Here is a 14080-nt window from a genome sequence, read left to right as displayed (position 1 = left end):
CTCTTCACAGGAAAATAAGAAGTGAGCCAGTGACAGACTGCTGAAGGGTAACCAATCAGACTAACAGCTGGCTGCAGAGAAAACACAGACAGAGGGGTGGAAACGAGGAGACGGACAAGAGAAAGTCAGCAACTCCTCGAGGAGACTTTTCCTTTTCCCTTTTCCCCCCTCGTTCTCTCTCTCTCTCTTTCCACCTCGAGCATGATTCAGCAGCATGTAAAGCTGGAACAATATGGCTGAGGGATACAAGGGAGAGAGTAATGCTGCTTTTCCAGCGGCTAAACAGTCCTGAAAAAGCCGTTTGGGAAACCACACAGATTCTGTGGTCGGAAAGCCGAGCCAGGCTTTAAACAGAAACACAAGACAGAGAGAGACGGAGAGAGAGGGAGCAACATCATTACCACAGCTCTACTCAAACAACTCCGAAGCTCAGATACACAGAGAGAGCCAGAGGACGATGTGATGATGAATTGGAGCCTTACCCAAAATCGTCCAGGGAATACATGTCGCTGAAGAAGAAGAAGACAGCGAAGTCCTCAAGCGAAGGATGAACGGAGGTATAAAGGGGAGAGATTATGGAGGAGAGGGGGAAGTGTCAGCCTGAGAGGAGAGAGAGCGGTGCACATGCTGAAACAGACTCAAACCTCTTTCTTTTCTCCCCCCTCGTTCTTCACATCCTGTTTCAATGTTTAAAAGATCCACTACGCCAGCAGAGCAGACATATACAGCGCGTCTGAGAGGAAGAGGAGGGAAAGGAGTGAGGGAGAGGGGATGAGTAGTGTTGCAAGAGAGTGAGGGAATGCAAGAGAGAGAGAGAGGGGGAGAGAGAGATAGGGAGAACATGTGACTGCAGCCGACCAGTCACCTCGCTCTGCCTCAACGATTCCAGCGCCGTCTTTCAACCTCCAAGGAATCATTTCCACTGGATGGAAATTACATGGTAGCCTATGTGGAAACAGGATCGCTGCTACACCCGCCTTTCTACAGCGTGTAAAATCCTGAAACACCAGGGTGAAGCTTTAAATACATTCTACAGTAAATTAATGGAATAAAAAAAGCCATAACCCTGAATCACCAATTAACTAAAGAGTGGAAAAACACGGAAATTGCCTCAGTTCATTCATTCAGAAAAACTCCAGTAAAAAAAAAACATATCCCAGCAACAAAGGTTTTGCTTCATCTCGTGCAACATTTGCCTTTTCCACGAGGTTTTATCAGAATTTGTCCACCGGTGGTCCATCTGGCCCGAAGCAAACTAACTTAAACTATTAAGCTTCTTTGCCGCAGCGAGCCGAGGTGTGGGAAACAAACAAAGAGCAATCTAGTGCACAGAAAGATTAGTATGCTTTGTGGGTTTTGAAAATAGTGCATGCAACCGACCCTGGGTTTCCAAACAGGGCCTCGAAGGTCAGAGAAATAAAAGATTATCTTCTCCTTTAAAACAGTGCATTTTTGTATTTGATGTGAAATGGTGGCTTGTAAAGCTGCAGAAGACAATGTATGTATCTGAGAACTAAATTTCAAAAGGGTTAGGGTTATACTGTTAAAGTGAGATTAAAGTGTAGGATGCTGCATAAAAGCATGCAGAGTGAAAGCTGAGAGGAATAAAAAGAATGCCTCTCTGAGTGCATATATGTGGCAGGGTCATCTGATCTGATTCGGCCTGTTTGACCTCCGCAAAGCCAAAGGACGCACGATGTAGATTAATCGTCACATCTCAAATGACATAAAGCCTGTGTGTGATGCTTGTGATCTGCCAGAAAATGACCAGATTACAGTAAGAATGTGTGTGTGTGCATAAAAGGGTTTGTGTTTGTGTTATTTTCAGAAGCGTTAAAACGATTGGATAGTTGACTTTAAAAAATGCTGGAGTTTAAAGTCTAAAGGACCTTAGACGAAGCTGCTGCTTGGTATTTGCATTAATTGAAGATATTATTCCAGACAGCAAACAAAATCAGGGACTGCAACTTCAAGCATATTGTTATTATTCTGCCGAGGAGATTTTAAGAATAACCTTCTCAGCTGCCATAGCTGCAACGCTTCGATATCAGATCAGAGAGTTCAATGCACACCAGTTTAAATGAACCATTTGCTAGTCCAAAGAATTACTAGATTTGTCACTAGGTACTAAAGGGATCTGAAAAGTCAATTCCAGTGACATTCAGCCCAACAATGGTGTCACAAGCTCAACTCTGTAACTCTCACTAAAGCACAATGAGGGTAAAGAACATTGAACTCAGACCATGTCCATTCAGGGCTTAATCAATGTTTCCCAACAAGCCGCCTCACAGTAGCTGTAGTTTAAAAAATATGTCCAAAATTCCACAATGCTTGGTTCCAAGGGGGGGTGGGGGGGCTTAGGTCAAACAGGCCGCTGGGTCTGCAAAACACTGAAGGAAACACTGTCAGTGGTGTCGTTAGTCGTAAACTTCTCTGAAACAGGCTGAAGTGTTATATTATCGCAGTCAATGGAGCCCTGGAGGATTTGTGTGCTGTGGTGACGCAGGCTCACGTGGAGCTGCTCTCTGATCAGTTGCAGCCTCCAGGAAGATGCATAACTCAGCGTTTTACCTTCCGCTGGCTGCACTCGCTCATTCTACCTTTCCTCAGTGATGAGTCACCACAACGAGCTCTTCAGAAATCCTCAGGACCGACGCCCCGCTGCTTTCTCTAACCACTGTGTGCAGCCACACAACCTCTCTCCATCACACACACACACACACACACACACACACACACACACACACACACACACACACACACACACACACACACACACACACACACACACACACACACACACACACACACACACACACACACACACACACACACACACACACACAAATGTAGACTAAAAATAACTACACTCACTACTCCACACTTTCTCACGTGCACGTGCTTGGACACGCACGTACATAAATGCATGTGCATTGGGCACGCTTACATAAACGCCACAAAGGAATCCGTGATGCAGAACAAATGATCCCATTGAACTGAATCTTCTTCTTCTTTTCTTTACAGTGCAGAAGAAGAAGAGGAGCCAGGTCACTGTGTTGTTGCTTTGTGGAGATTTAAAGAACAGATCGGCCTCTGGCAAAGACAGACGGGTCGCGAGCAGCACACGCAGCCACACATTCATCCAACTGGACTGGAAGATATGAATTTTATATGTTGACCGTCTGAGGTTAGGGGAGAATTATCTGGATCATACGCGATGAGACGTCTCACACAGGCATTAACAGAAAACAGGCCCCAGCTGAAACATGACTGGCCCCTGTCCTGTCAGTCTATGTTTTATAGTAAACTAGTCACCAACTAACAATACTAACTCACAATAAATATGACAATTTGATAAGAATTTGTATGTTCTGAACTTTTTGGAAGAACACTGTGCTTATATAGTTAATGATGTGTTAAATAAAGCTATAGAGCAAACAGTAAACACTGACTGATTTCTTTACTGAATTAGGAATTACAGGATTGGCCCCTCTGTGTAGACTGCCCCCCCACACACACTTTAATGGCCCTGATTTGGAAAAATTCTAGAAGTGAGAACCCATGGTTTTCTGTCTTATGTCTCTGTCTCCATCTCCATTTCTTCTCTGAGGCCTGTAGCACAAACTACACACAAAGAAGAGCTCTCACACTTGCAGTCAAACAGCGGTAGCTACAGTAAAAGCAAAGAAAGAGAGAGAGAGACTGAGACAGAGAGAGCGGGAGGGGGAGAGAGAGCACCGTATCGGAGCCGAGCTGTCAGAGTGGATCTGAGGCCACCAAACCGAACGGTGCAGCTCTGCACGAGTCAAACTACAGGGAGAAATATAGAAAGGCTTGTTTCATAAATAGAGCAGAGCACAGGGAGTGTGCAGGAGGAGAAGATCCTCAGCAGGGCGAGCCGGGATCGAGCTGAAAATACACACAGGCACATGAATACACACTGGTGCGACAGAATTAGGATTTTACCATGAGACAGTTTCTATAGGCGGAACGTGCGTGTGTGGATCCGTCATGGAGCCGGCTGACGTAGGAGTGTGTGAGGAGGGGGTTAGGGCTGAGGAGGGGGGGGGGGGGTCTGATAACTTGCCTGGCAACCACCAGAATAATCACCCCCCTTCCTCCTCCTCCCTCATCCAGGGGGGGGGGACACACACTCTGAAACACACACACACACATCTTTGTTTTTCACCTGGTGCCCTCTTTAAGGGTGAGATGCTGCCGTTTCCATGACAACAGTAGTTAAATCACCGCACCCGACACAATGGGCGGGTCCAGCGACAGATGGAGAAGAAGTGTCTGAGGAACATAAAGCGGAGGAAGCGGAGGCCCGGCGACGGGTGGATGGGTGGGCCCCGGAATACTGCCCCCATCACACAAGGACAAAACCGCGGTGCAACACGCTGCGGTTCCTCTATATATACACGAGGGTGTGTGTTGTGTAATGGAGTAAGATGGAGGGATGAAGGGATGAAGGGAGAGGGGCCGGGGGCGCAGTGTCGGTGCGCATCTGTCATGACGCGTCAAACCGAGCGCATGGTGCCGCCGCTTACCTCATTTTCTCCTACGCTGCCGGTGGCACCGACGAGGCGGGTGGGGACGGACCCACAGTCCGCGTTTAGTGTCCTCGGAGGCGGCGTGAGAGTCTCGACTCGGCGGCTTCCGTCTCGTCTCCTCCTGTGTGTTGTGTGCGGTTAGCTAAGGGGGGGGGCGGTGTGTCTCGGGCACGCTAAGCGGTGTCGCGGCTCCGCTTTGTGCTCCTCTGTCTCTGCGGTCCTCCTGCTGTTTTCTGCCTCCTCGGGTCCATGCTAAGCCGGGGCTCGGCCTCGGTAGAAGTCGGTGAACGGTGCTGGTGCTGCTGGTGGTGGTGGTCGTCGGCCGCCGCCTCCCTCAGGCCACCGCTCATTCCCATCCGGAGTGTTGTGGAGGTGGAGGAGGTTTGAGGGGGGGACCGACCAGACGGCGTGTGGTTGGAGGAGGGGAGGGGAGGGGGGGAGTAGACCGGCTCAATGCTGCCCACCTGCGGTGAAGACGCGTACACGCAGGCTCCCTTACGCCGCCCCACAACCCACATTGATATGTCTAGGCCTGAAAATCCCTCCAGGTCCAGAGTTTGAGATTTAGGTGAAGGGGATCTATTGGCAGAAATGGAATATCGAATACTCCACGTGATGTGTGTTTATTTTTAACTGTATGAATTGTTTGCTGTAGAATTCCTAGAACTGGCATCTTTTATATTTAAATACTTCCAGAGCAGGTCTTCTCTACGGAGGCGTGAGTTTTTATGACAACTGAAAGGGATAGTTCTCCAGAAAAAAAGAATATTCACTCATGGCCTACTCACCGCTACGCTGATAGAGGGGTGGGAGAAGTGTTCAAAACACCATTGCAGTTTCAGGGGTAAAATGAAATCACCTTAAAATTCAATACATCCAGATTATTAATTTGACTGCACCAAATTGCTCAGACCCATAAATATAAGCTGCCTAAACCAGTGATTCATGGATGTGTGAACAATTTCTGGATTCATCAATTAAAAATATGATTTTTGGGTATTCTGTGTGGACATTGTGAAAATATATTTGATGTTCTAACATCTTTCTAAGATATGTCTCTCAAGTTGCTCTTACACAAACTAAGTGGAAGCATGAAAAAAGCTCTGCTATAAACAAGCCAGACATTTTTCTTTTTCAAGATCCATGAATTATTCGCTGAGAAATCAACAAAAAAGTGGAAAATCTCTCAATATTAAAGAAAGTGAAAGATTTTCTTTCCTGGATCAGCCTCCTAAAGTGGATTGTTTGATTTATTTTCTTTTCATGACCCAAACCACATTTTTCCACTGGGTTTCATGGAAATCCATCCAGGAGTTCTTGCATAATCCTGCTAACTAACTAACAGACAAACACACAAATGCAAAGTATGACAGAAAATGAAGGAAAACACCATAAACAAATCACAAAGTGGTAAATACGAGACAGAGCATCTGTGGGTATTTCATGTTGCGTTTACTCTCAGACAAAATGTTAAGTGTCCAATGGTCCTGCAGCCCCGAGTGTTTAGTGGTAAAACAAACCCTGTTACATTCACTCTGTAGAGTGGTGACTTTCATCATTGCAGTTAAGATTCTTAGTGGTTTTGCCTGATGACACAAGTTCAACAACCAGACTTCAAAAGCTCATATCAGTGGCAATTATGGTCACACAAAAAAATCTGCCTCACCCCATTAAAATCACTAATGTGAGTCCTGCAGCATGTGAGTCATTTAGGTTTCTGTTGACCGTGAGATGAGGAATGTGACGCACTCGTACCGCACCATGGGTCGGAGTGGACGGTTGAGAGCTGACACTGGTTTGAGAAAAACTCCAGTAAGTGATAAATGGTGATAACAGGAGTATTTGTGTGTTTCTCAGGCGGAAGCAGTGAAATATAGAAAAAGAAACACATCCAAGAGGGTTCAGTGAAATGAAAACACATCGCATGTGACTGCACACCTGAGGAGCACGTCAGACATAAACAGATACAGTGCGATGGTCTCGTCTTCATCCTTCACAAACTGATCTGCAGAGCGACACAGATTTGAACAAGGCTTCACGTCATTGAAAAACCCATCACGTGATTCTCCTTAAACCTCAGCAGCTCCACGCGAAAAACTGGAAACAGTTTCAAATCATGTATATTCACACACATTCTGCTCATATCAGATCATTCTCTATATCTAATCATCATGGGCCGAACCAGGGTTTGGGGAATGAAAACTCAAAGGAACTGATATTGACAGTGATGGATTTGCAACATGATTAATAAATATTGGGAAAAGTGTCTGTTTTTTAAGACCAGGAAGCACAAACATCTGGGAAATGTTCAGTAAACCTTGTTGAAAAGGGTGAAAATGGGTATTTTGAATTTAATTAATGTTATTACTCATCTTCTGAGAATAATAGCTCCCAATACTGGAAAAAGACATCACTTCATCTATATTATTCTCCTTTCTGGGAACTATTCATGTCCTCTAAATTCACTGTATAGGTGATATTAAAACACAATTAATGGATGCAAATTAATCCAAACAACCAGTTGAATCAGATAAGAACCGTGGTTGTTATCTCTGTGAACAATTTAGTGAAATGTTTTTAGGGCTGCCAGAGGCTCGCTCTGATATGTCAGTGTTAATAACAGGGAAGGATCCTGCTTCACTGGTGCTTTCCTGAGTTGTTAAATACAAAATAAAATAAAAGTTTAATCGTTAGAAAATCACCACGTTCGTTCTCTTTTTGTACAGTTTTTGACCAGATGCTGTCGTATCTTCAGCTCAATGATATTCATCCTGGAAAGGCTCAGAAACAAAGTCACTCATCATCTGGAGCAGGAGTGTGCACGATACAGTGAAAGAACAGTTAAGCCCAGTTGTACAAATGCAGTCAGGAAGTCAATGCCTTTGGTTTTGTTTAGTTGGATTTGATCCGTTTGATTTGCTTCGTGTCATTGGGGACTTGGCTACAGTGCGTGACAGATCTTTTCTTTTTACTTTTACATGTAGTGTGAATGAAGAGAGAGGAGAAATATTCAGGATTTTAAATCTGGAGTAACCGTTCATTATGTCTCTACCAGTTCATCTCATTTGTGACGGGGGAGCGGGACGTTCCAGTTCCTCTTCTGTCGCCTCAGCTCAGTCAAATCCACTTCTTTTTTAGCATCTGAGTTAATTCAAGTTTGGTTCGGTTCAGTTTAGTGCAGTTCAGTTTGGTTCGGCTGGATTTCAGGCCCCAGCAGCAGTTAAATTGACAGTATCTCTTTCAGTCCGTGCACTCAGACTATCCTCCATTGCATCACGCTCATGTCCTTCCCTCCGGTCGACACCAGGTAGCTGTCGTCAAACAGGAAGGTCACATTGGTCACGTGGCTGCTGTGGCCACCGTACACATGGCTGGGAGCCTGACGAGAAAAGAAAAGGACTTAAGTTTCCTTCTTAATATGACAAAGATGTATGTTCTGTACATTCTCCAGCAGATCTTACCCTGAACTGTGAACAGGGGTATGAGAAGAGATGGACCTTCCCGAAGTCGTCTCCAGTGACCAGGAGGCTCTTGTCACTGGACCTGCAGACAGCGTTGATGTCGGTGCCGTCTGAGCCGTCGGGCCACAAGCCTGAGGAGGAGGAGGAGGAGGAGGAGGAGGAGGAGGAGGAGGAGGAGGAGGAGGAGGAGGAGGAGGAGGAGGAGGAGGAGACAGTTTAATGCTGCTGAATGACCATTAAAACTGTAACGACACAGAGACACGACAGAGTTTAGCTCGCTCTTACCGAAGACCTGGAAGGCCAGAGTGCAGGTGTATGTGGCCCACTCGATGTCCCTGGTGGTCTCCACACTGACCACCTGTTTGCACACGGACGGGATCCCTGAGGAACAAAATACACAAACCATATACATTAATATAAATGTCTGTCTTTAAAATTAACCCTGCGTGCTATTGTTATAATAATATAGGTGCTTCACACTTATGAGCCATTTTAAGAGGATTTTGATAGATTTACTTCACATAATTAGTTTTCCCTACTCAGCGCATCTCAAGTCTTTATTATCATCATTACATAATCTACATTTACTGGGACATTTCCAGTGGAGCAGAACAAATGGTCTTTTGTGTACACCTCAAATATTTAGCTCAGTTTCAGGTATACAGTGTTTAAATTTCAGAGATAGATTTAACTTTTGCACACACGTTTTCTAATCTTTGCTGGCAGTGGTCACTGTAGTCAATCAACTCCTGCAGCAGAACATAGTTAGAGTTTGGCGTCTAGGCTTGGACCTCACCGCTCCTCCAGGTATGATTACATAGAGATAATGAAGAATGATGAGCTAATATCTTTGACCCCCCCTGTCGGAGGCTGCAGGTGGATGCCCGGGTGGTGGAGGGGCTGAATGGACAGGCGGCGATACTAATGCAGAGCAGCCGAGGAACTGACAAGCAAAGAACACTGGCATATTGGGAGGGTGTGTATGATTAGAGGGTTGTCCAGAGTGCAAGTTGAGAGAAAGAGGAAGGGCAACAGTGATCATACTCACAGTACAGTATCTCATAGTCTCCTGAATTCGACACCAGATACTGGGAATCCACTGACCAGTCCAGATGAGTGATGAAGCTGGAGTGACCCTGAGATCAGATGAAACAGGACCAAGTTAGACTGTTACTTTTTGTAGAAGCACAGCGACACACTTGACAGTATCATTACAATGGAGATGATATGGTTTCACAAGCAGCAGAAATAATACCAGAAATGCTGATTCAATCTGATACAGCAACCAGTAGTTAATTATGTTTACACAGACACAGGCTGTATGAGTCAGCTCACTGTCATTCATCATCACCAAACCTCCCTATCAACACATTGCGAGGACAAAGTGTGCGGCCCAAAAATAGAGCTGAGGAGGGAACTAAATATAAAGCTGACGTGAGGAGGAACTAAAAACAAAGTAGCCAAGGATGTAGAGGGGGAATATAAATACAGGTGCTCACCGAGCATTTCCCCACTCGACTGTACTTCCTCCCATTTTCTGCCACAGCGTAAATATAGATGTAGTTGTCATGGGAACCGATGGCCAGGAAGTTACCATCTAAATAAAACAAAAGAAGACAGGAAGATTACAAACTGTTTACAAACTATCAATTTGTTTTATAGACTGAACTGGATGATTAATATGTAAGAGTTGTGCTGCAGTTCTCACAGTTTTAAGACTTGATACATTCTTCAAATTTGTGTGTTAATATTTTTAACACAGAGCCATCTTGGTGAAATAAACTATAATTGTAATGGAAATTCAGTGTACTGATGTTTAAATAATAGTTTTTCTGTTCTAGTTACAGCTGTAGAAGGGTGTTAATGGGATGTGGTTAAACACTGCGCTCTGGGACCTTCAGACCTCGGTCTATACTTAATAATGGAGAAGTTGCTAAACCACAAACCTCTTAGTATCACATGCAACTGTCTGGAAGATATGCTCATCAATAAACCCATAGTTCTTCATTGCACATGTTTATAAGTATAAATCCTTCATTGTTTACAGTTTCCTCTTTGTTGAATAAACTTCTCATGAGCACTGTATAACATGTCATAAACAAAAATCTGACCCCAATGATCTTTGATTTAAACCGTTTCCACTTTGTCTAATAAATATTTATCCTGGGATTATTGTATAATATACATGTGTAATATTTTGAGAAAAATATATATAGATATCAACATACCTGGACCGAAGCACATAACAGACAGCTGTTCATTCCCGTCTGTGTGCATCGTCACTAGATCCTTGGAGTCTGTGTCCAGCACCAGCCACCTGCACGATCAGCGTGTTTAATAATGTTTAGTGATGTTGAAAATCTGCTCTTGGCATTTTGAGATTGACTGAGATCTGTACCTGCCAGTTTGAGTTCCTACGGCAACCACAGCTCCAGTCGGGTGGAAGCCTGCTGATTGGGCAGCGTCCTGTCGGAAGCACAAAGTACAACAGAGGATGTTTAATGTCAACACTAAACAAGAATATAATATTATGTATATGGTAGAAAATTGGATGTCATATTAATATGGGAATCTCCATTTAAAAACAAGTTATTTTTATTCAGCATGTTAAGTTCCTGAAGAATCTCAAGGAAATCAGGACTGACACATCCCATCTGATCCAGTAGCAGAAGCATTTTATTTGTTTGGTGCTGTGTAATTCCTCTGCCTGACCCCAGGGGGCAGTGTTGACTAACAATACCTCCAGGTTCTTGGCCCAGATGAGCTGGTGGGAGCTGGAGTCCCACAGGCTGACCTGCCTGTCGTAACCGCAGGTGAGGAACTGAGTCTTACAGGGATGAACTGCCAGACCCCACAACTCATCAGTGTGACCCTGCAGACAAGAGGAGAGTGTTATCTGAATCCTAGAGACACTTTATCTGCTACGTTGTCACAAACATAAAACTGTAAGCTCGACGTTAAGTACAACAAGGAAGAGGTCAGCTGGGACTACATTTAAGAAGATGAGCTGTGACAATAATGGTTTAATAGATAAGTCAATACTTATAATGTATCTAACTAAAAATGTAAGGATTTGCCTCTTTTCTCCGTTATTTCATTGTAAATGTAATGTTTGTAGGTTCTGAGCCGTTGGACACATAAACCAACATGAGAAAATAAAAACAGCAGATTAATAAATGATAAAAATCTCCTTTTAGTTGCAGCCCTTCACTGTAGAGCAAAGGAAGGAATACCACACCAGGCTGCTGCACCTACCTGTGTAATGGGAATGAATTCTCCATCCAAGCTGCCCTGCAAAACAAAGTTCTTGGTGGTCCCGATGAGCACCGTCTCCCCTCGGCCCTCCGCGATGGTCCTGATGGGACCAAACAACTCAGGCACCTGTGGAAGAAATATATGAAACCATCTGTACGCCCAGAATCAAATGCATACGTGTGCCATAATAAATGTGGTCTAAATGTGGTATTGTGGTCTACTCGGACCAAATAAAACATGAAGGATCTATAAATCTCATCAATACAAATATGCAAGAATATCACTAAGAGCGAAAATCCATTTAAACCTCTGTAATATTTATGATGTGGCGCAGTGGTCGGCAAACAAAGTCTGCTGCCTCAGACCTGAGTGACTAATTCTGGTTGATGTATGAGACGAAGACTTTTAAAAGAAAGAGCCAGATATGCAGCCTAACATTTTATTACCTCCGCCAAAGAGTTTATGTTTTTATTGTTTTTTGTTACATCTGCCAAGGTTAAAGTTAAAGTTTGGAGCAGGTCGAGATCAGATGAGGGATTGGGAGAAACGGCATTTAGCAACTTTTTTGGTTGATTTCTCACAGATTAATTTGTGGATCTTCATAAATAAAAAATAAAAGAGGCATACATGTAAGATTGTATACAATTTGATGCGATCCAAATAAAACCCTAGGAAGTATTCGCTCTACTGAGTGTCCTTCTATATAAGAGAATGTGGATGAACATAAACAATTAATCCCTTAAAAGTATGTGTAGCCTTGTAAAGTTTTCATGATTTGTATGACTTGAACTTATTCTCACCTCCACCGTCTGTATCTGTTGGTAGCTGCTGTCCCGAGAGACGAGCCTCCGGTCTTTACCCCCAGACACTAGTGTGCCGTTCCTCAGCATGCACAGAGCAAAGATGCTGCCCTCGTGAGCTCCTTGGATGACGTGGCTGATGCGATTAGTGCCTGCGTGAGAGAGACGGGATGAGATGGATGAGAGGGTTCAGCCGGACATGGAGGTTGGCTGCTTGAAGCGGGCAGATTAACAGACACACAGGGTGAGCAGCAGAGGAATCTGAGATTGCAGAGCTGCAGACGGAGGTGAGAGTTTTTCCTCTCATTGGTTGCTCATGAGATCCGGCTCTGTTCTATCCTTGGCCTGACCCCGTACTGATCTGGATCTCCTGACAGCTTCAGAACAATGAGTCTGCTTTGAGTTTATGACCACAAAAATATGTTCTTATAGACACAGACACAGTTTCATTTAACAATTTTTTTTTGGTTTCGTGTCTTTGGCTCCCTCTCGTTCCAAGAGTCAGGTATAAGCACACACATAGTTTCCCAGCTTTGCAGTATAACTGTATAGTTGTGAGGTATTTTTGTGAGAAATAAGCATTTTTAATCCTAAAAACGTTCTCTTCCTGTCATCACTAAAACTTGCAGGCAAAGGTCTGTGCCTCTTACTGACACGGGGTCAGTGAGGGTCTGTGAGGAACGTCATGTACCTTTTCCCCACACCAGGATGTTTCCACTCGAGTCTCCAGTAATAGCGTCTCCATTTTCTGCAAAGGTCACGCACAACACAAACTTGGGCTTCTCCTGTTTCTGTAACGCCAGAACACACATCTTATATTTAGCTGTACGTGGACTTAAATCACATCGCAAGTTGTCATGATCAAACTTTATTGTGGGAGACAGTTTGTTGACGTACCTCAAACAGTCCTTGCTTCTTGGCCAGCATGCCTTTCTCCAGGTTCCAGAAATAGAGATGTGACTTGCCACAGGTGACTACGATGTTGCTGTCTGTCGGGTGAAAGTCTGCAGCAAACACTGACTCGTTGGAGCACTGAACCCAAACACATAGAACAAGATACAAGTTTAGCTGACGAAGACAAAGAGGTTGAAAATATCTTAGACTTAATAATTATAAAAAGGCTGTATCCAGCACATTCATACAGTATATTCAATATAGTACACATATGCCTTCATACCTTGACCTCAGCCAGTTTGTCCTCTCTCTGCCAGTCCCACACAGACAGCACGTGATCGTTGGAGTCGTCTACCACACACAGCGTGTTTCCTCCGTTCTAACAAACAGAAACAGACACAATGTGTCACATGACAAGTATCAGTCTTCATTTGAGTATTTTTCCAGATTCATATGAGGCCATCTTGACCCTGACCCTTGACCTCCCAAATCTAATCAGTTAATCAGTGAGTCTAATTGAATGTTTTAACCAGATTTGAAGAAACTCTTTCAAGGCACTCTTGAGATATCGTGTTCATAGGGCAAACAATTTGATTTATGAGATCACAGCGAGCTCTAAGCCACTGGGATCTTGACCTTTGACCCTCAAAATTGAGTCAGTTCATCTGTGAGTATAAGTAAACCTTTGTACCTAATTTGCAGAAATTCCCTTGAGGCATTCTTGAGATATATCGTGTTCACAAGAATGAGACAGACAACCCAAAAACAGACTGCCTCTGACTACTGGCAGTCAACAATGCAGAGGCGTAAAGACAAACGAGCTTGAAAGTTCTCGTCTCCGGACTTTGCTTACCGACTTGGAGAAGGACAAGCAGACCAAGGCTCGGTCGAAGAAGCCTGCGCCCAGGACGTGGAGGGTGTTGAGGCTGACGGAGTCCCACACACGGACATGAGGAGCCAGATGCTTCCGGGGAAACAGACATAACATCAGTATTATTTACACTTTTCTGAAGCAAACACTGAACTCAGTGAGTGTGTAGAGCACAGAATGAATGTGTTTCACTTCCTCACGTCACCACAACTCCTCAGTCATAAATCAGCTAAAGTGATAAAACAT

General features: G+C 44.2%; 2 protein-coding genes across 8 annotated transcripts in view; both read right to left on the bottom strand.

The window, feature by feature from the left end:
- The window catches only part of evla (Enah/Vasp-like a), a 35594-nt gene extending 30666 nt beyond the window's left edge, over positions 1-4928 (bottom strand). The window contains exon 1 of one of the 2 annotated variants that reach the window (XM_062397641.1): positions 4551-4928. In XM_062397641.1, coding sequence (XP_062253625.1) covers positions 4551-4555 — 5 coding nt within the window. In that variant the 5' untranslated portion in view covers positions 4556-4928. Of the gene's footprint in view, positions 1-482; positions 717-4550 lie in introns of those variants that run through there. The other variant, XM_062397640.1, reaches the window with a different exon arrangement.
- A 1060-nt stretch (positions 4929-5988) lies between these two features.
- eml1 (EMAP like 1) overlaps positions 5989-14080 on the bottom strand; it is a 48352-nt gene continuing 40260 nt past the window's right edge. For all 6 annotated transcript variants that reach the window (XM_062397186.1, XM_062397183.1, XM_062397185.1 and 3 more), the window contains 14 exons: positions 13817-13927; positions 13247-13342; positions 12967-13101; positions 12761-12860; positions 12070-12221; positions 11270-11395; positions 10755-10886; positions 10413-10480; positions 10243-10331; positions 9514-9611; positions 9063-9150; positions 8300-8395; positions 8015-8145; positions 5989-7932 (listed from right to left, as the gene is read on the bottom strand). In XM_062397186.1, coding sequence (XP_062253170.1) covers positions 7807-7932; positions 8015-8145; positions 8300-8395; positions 9063-9150; positions 9514-9611; positions 10243-10331; positions 10413-10480; positions 10755-10886; positions 11270-11395; positions 12070-12221; positions 12761-12860; positions 12967-13101; positions 13247-13342; positions 13817-13927 — 1548 coding nt within the window. In that variant the 3' untranslated portion in view covers positions 5989-7806. The remainder of the gene's footprint in view (positions 7933-8014; positions 8146-8299; positions 8396-9062; positions 9151-9513; positions 9612-10242; positions 10332-10412; positions 10481-10754; positions 10887-11269; positions 11396-12069; positions 12222-12760; positions 12861-12966; positions 13102-13246; positions 13343-13816; positions 13928-14080) is intronic.

Source organism: Platichthys flesus, chromosome 10 (assembly GCF_949316205.1).
Source record: "Platichthys flesus chromosome 10, fPlaFle2.1, whole genome shotgun sequence".
In the NCBI taxonomy this organism is placed as follows: Eukaryota; Metazoa; Chordata; class Actinopteri; order Pleuronectiformes; family Pleuronectidae; genus Platichthys; species Platichthys flesus.
Note: the sequence above shows the minus strand (reverse complement) of the source record. Positions and strands in the feature narration are given on the sequence as shown.